Raw genomic sequence first — 4,910 nt, forward strand, 5'->3', positions numbered from 1 at the left:
GTGTGTGCGCTGGCTGGGGGTGGGGGTCGGAGTGGTCCGCGGTACACACGTGTCCGAACCGTGTCCCGAACCGTGGCTTCTGATCCGTGCGGACCACAGATCATCCGTGGTCCGTTACACCCCTAATCTGAACCGTGACCCTAAAACCGTGACACGATCTGAGCCGTGAGTTTTGTGATCTGTTACACCCCTAGTGAGTGTTGTTTCCTCTATAATCGAGTACATCTACCTATATGTAAATAGATAAATCTTTATTCCAACTTGATTCATGTTAGTCAAATGAATTAGTTTTACAGCGATGGAAAATCGTAAAATAAGCAACTTTTTTTCCAAAAGGGAAGAGGAAAGACCTGACAGGTGGAGTGTAGTCACAATAAACTGGATGTCTGTTGTAAAGTTACTATTGATGGTCCTAACCAAGAGGTTTCTGACTACCAAGACTGTCTGAAAAGGTTTAATAAGATGAAACATTGACGAGTCAAACGCTCTGCTACAGACTGCTCACTGTGGTAAGGAGTACCTGAGTATTAATGAGTACATGTTCGTTGTACAATCTCATGTTCAGTAAATGTCCATGCATCTGTTAGTTTCCATGAGGTGTTATTTACTAAGAAGCACCTAGAAGAAACTAAAGAAATAAACTTGAAATGAAATAACACAAATTTGTCCTTTTTTATTAAGTAAATATACCTGCTCAGTCACTCGTAATACATTTGCTTGGGGGAGCAAAAGTTAAAGTACATGAATCTGAGGCGCGCTGAGACACCACCACCTTATTGTAAACCAGGAAAACCCCGCAGCTTAAACACAGGAGGACTGACCTGTTGTACTGGATGAAGACCAGGTTCCAGATCTCCACCACATCTGGACTGCCAGCGTTAACCAGGACGGCGGCGTCTCGACCCCCCACATGGTCGAAATGGATCTCGGTGCAGGGCCCGCACGGCCCCGAGTCCCCCATCTCCCAGAAGTTGTCCGTCAGGCCGAAGGGCCGGATGCGTCCGGGAGAAACCCTGAAGGAGAGCGTGGTAAGTCACCGCTGGACGGATCCACCACAACAACCACCTACCCGACATCCAGCCAGATGCTCCGCGTCTCCTCGTCCGCAGGTAACCCGGACGCCGCGTCCCCCCCGAAGTACGACACGTACAGTCTGTCCGCAGGAATCCCATAATGCTCCGTGAGGAGGCTCCACGCCATCTGACAAGCCTCCGCCTGAACCCAGAGACAGCATGAGCCCCTCCCACACAGGAAGCGACCTCGTATCTGAGCGGGGTCACCTTGAAGTAGTCTCCGAAGGACCAGTTTCCAAGCATCTCAAAGAAGGTGTGGTGGTAGACATCTCGGCCCACGTCCTCCAGGTCGTTGTGTTTGCCGCCGGCGCGGACGCACTTCTGGCTGTTCACCACTCTGCGGTACGCCGCCATCGGGCTCCGGGGGTCCACGGTTCCCAGGAAGACCGGCTTGAACTGACAGAGAAACTGGATGAGCCACAACCAGGTCTAGAAAAGTGTGATGAGGGGCCAGGAGAGACCCAGACAGTTCTGAAGAACTCGACCTGGTTTGGTCTGAGGTTTTGAGACGATGTTGATTTAAGTGAATATTCTACAACACCCAGCTGAGATCAGACTCAGAGGTCACCACTGGTTCTGAGGCCTGCCAGCATGGTTCTGGTTCAGGCTGCCTGCAATGACCCGTTTAGACCAGCAGATGTCACTCTTGGGCGATACCGAACTAGAGAACAGGAAGTCGGGTTCTCCTCAACATTCAGGTGAATTGTAATATGTCTCTTTCCCTTAATATGATCTGTGCTTTTGTGTCTTCTTATTGTTTTTAATGTTTGTATTTGTTTCGATAGGAACTTAAATTGTCTCACATTCGTGTTTTTAGTGAATATTCTAAGCTTTCAGGAACAACAGATGAAAAACAGCCTGATCAGATTCACTTCCAACTACAAGACTTGTCAGGACACCATTTCCCACAATGCATTGTTTTGAGGGCATCAAGGCAGCTTGTGGTCAGTGCAGTGCCAAATTTCCAGCTGCTCCCAGCGAGGTGGGCGCCTTGGTCCCGCCCCTTTCTCGCGATATCTTTATGATGATTGACAAGTGACATCACAACTCAACATGCACTGCAATCCAGGCGGTCTGCGCAGCGCTGTGTTCGACTGAGTCATCTCAAACACGCCTTGTATCTGAGAACTGACTCAGTGGCCCCGCCCCCTGGCGTTCCAAACAGGAAGTACCCAGAAAACCCCACACACTCTACATAGAAACAAACAGCTGTTATCAGTCATTCTGTCGGTCAGAGTAAACATTCTGGATCTGAAACTTTCTGACGTCTGACTGTTAATCCTCTTCAATATGATACTTTAGATTGAGTTCTTCCAGTCACAAACTGACCAATCAGATTCCTCAGTAAATCTAGGCGGAGCCTAATGGCCCCCACGTCCAACATAAGAAAAGTTTGATTGACAGACTCATGTTATCCACTTTCTAGTGGAAGGGGTGGGGCTTAACAATCTCACTCCTGATTGGACAGAGTGGTTGCCATAGAAACGATGATTCAGACCAATCACTGCTTACGCTGCTTATTGGATAAACAGAGACTGAAACGGCTTCATGTGGTCGGACCTGAAGGAGGGGAGGGGCTTGATTTTTTTCTTTATTGATTTATTTATTGTTTTTTTTCTCGTACACAACCTGCAGGTGAAACCAGTCGAACTTTGTTCTGAAACCAGCAGAACTTAGCTTAGACAGAGCTCAGAACCAGAGGCAGGGAAGCAGGTGTAGTGACACAGGTGTCGTGACACACCTGTAGTGACACAGGTGTCGTGACGCACCTGTAGTGACACAGGTGTCGTGACACACCTGTAGTGACACAGGTGTCGTGACGCAACTCTAGTGACACAGGTGTCGTGACGCAACTCTAGTGACACAGGTGTCGTGACGCACCTGTAGTGACACAGGTGTCGTGACGCAACTCTAGTGACACAGGTGTCGTGACGCAACTGTAGTGACACAGGTGTCGTGACACACCTGTAGTGACACAGGTGTAGTGACGCACCTGTAGTGACACAGGTGTAGTGACGCACCTGTAGTGACACAGGTGTCGTGACGCAACTCTAGTGACACAGGTGTCGTGACGCAACTCTAGTGACACAGGTGTCGTGACACACCTGTAGTGACACAGGTGTAGTGACGCACCTGTAGTGACACGCTTGTCGTGATACAGGTGTAGTGACACACCTGTGGTGACACGCGTGTAGTGATACAGGTGTAGTGACACAGGTGTCGTGACGCACATGTGGTGACGCACCTGTAGTGACACAGGTGTCGTGACACACCTGTAGTGACACACCTGTAGTGACGCACCTGTAGTGACACGCGTGTAGTGATACAGGTGTAGTGATACAGGTGTAGTGACACGCGCGTAGTGACACACCTGTAGTGACACGCGTGTAGTGATACAGGTGTAGTGACACACCTGTAGTGACACAGGTGTAGTGACACGCGTGTAGTGACACACCTGTAGTGATACAGGTGTCGTGACACACCTGTCGTGATACAGGTGTAGTGACACATTTAAATGTACCTGCAGTAGCAGTCAGCACACTACAGTTTACTCTCCTTAACGGTACTTATACCGTTCATCGGTGTGCGCATGCGCAAATTGACCCCTTGAGACCATACAACTCAGGGAAAGTCAAACCGAACCGGCCCCGAACTGACCTGGTTCATCCCGGCGTTGACGAACAGCAAGCTGGGGTCAGCTCTGGGCCGGACCGGACTGGACGGAACCAGCAGGTGTCCGTGTCTCCGCCGGAAAAAGTCCAGAAAGGCGCTGCGGACATGCGCGGCGGGAAAGCCGGGAGGAAAGCCGCTGCAGGCGCGCCGCGAGGCCGCCGACAGCGAGCTCGAAGACCCGCGAACGGGCCGGAGCCTCCACCGGACCAGCCGGAACATCCGAATCCCGCCTGGTGACCCTGAACCAGATCCAAACTACTAAGCCCGGGACACTCTGGCCACGCCGCGCATGCGTACTGCCAGTCTTTCTTCTTCTGCGGATCTAAGCAGACAGACAGAGCGGGGTCGCCCCCTGCTGCCCATAGAGCGGAACCGCAGTCTAACCTCAGAATCTGGTCTTTCCAGCAGAACCTCTGCAGTTCGGCCTGCAGTGACGATCACGGTACCTCCAGATGTCCGACAGGAAACAGGATTCTGAGTGTACAGGTCATCTCACTGTACAGCACGAATACGTCTGAACGGTAATGCAGCAGAGCGTAGGTCTCCCCTCAGACTGATTTCAGCTCGTCGCACCGCGAGGGAATCGAACCTTCACCCATATCTGTCCTGCATGCAGCCACCCAGCTGCTCCTGTGTGGGGTCAAATCAGGATCAGCTTAAAGTGACCAAAAACAGATTGGAAACTTGAAAAACACACATTGTAACTGAGAAGAATTTTTGAAAATGTGAAAATAAGATATTGTAAATTTGAAAAAAAAAAAAAAAAATTNCGGTCCCGCGTTCCTTGGTCTGGGTGTTTGTCGGAATTGCCCGGCGGGCGGATTCTCTCCGCGGAACCATGTCGGGTGTTGGGGGGTGGTGTCCAGGCTGCTGCCGCCCCAGCGGGTGGTCTTGGTGTGGGGATTGCGGGATGCTCTCCCCCTGTGTACATTCCATCTTTATCCACATTAGGAAACCATAGGTACTCACCTGAGCACAGGTGTCAGCTCACCTTTGCACTAATAGTATGTGTGACAGAATGAAAGGCTTTATTTGTGTCGATCTGTATGATTAAGTGTGTGAGCTGCAGTTATATTTTGTACATTTCGACTAGTTTAGATGTGGAGACTGTCTCAACCAACAAGTGTGTGTGTAACTACAGAGTGTGACTGTAGACGGGCCCCG

The 4,910-nt window shown here is 50.5% G+C and overlaps 1 protein-coding gene across 1 annotated transcript in view; it reads right to left on the reverse strand.

Annotated features, from left to right (window-relative positions):
• aars2 (alanyl-tRNA synthetase 2, mitochondrial (putative)) overlaps positions 1-4,478 on the reverse strand; it is a 21,428-nt gene extending 16,950 nt beyond the window's left edge. The window contains exons 1-4 of the mRNA XM_024268047.2: positions 3,732-4,478; positions 1,281-1,469; positions 1,070-1,215; positions 822-1,013 (exon numbers count right to left, since the gene is read on the reverse strand). Coding sequence (XP_024123815.1) covers positions 822-1,013; positions 1,070-1,215; positions 1,281-1,469; positions 3,732-3,965 — 761 coding nt within the window. The 5' untranslated portion in view covers positions 3,966-4,478. The remainder of the gene's footprint in view (positions 1-821; positions 1,014-1,069; positions 1,216-1,280; positions 1,470-3,731) is intronic.
• Positions 4,479-4,910: the final 432 nt, after the last annotated feature.

The sequence above is a fragment of the Oryzias melastigma genome, linkage group LG16 (assembly GCF_002922805.2).
Source record: "Oryzias melastigma strain HK-1 linkage group LG16, ASM292280v2, whole genome shotgun sequence".
Lineage (NCBI taxonomy): Eukaryota > Metazoa > Chordata > Actinopteri > Beloniformes > Adrianichthyidae > Oryzias > Oryzias melastigma.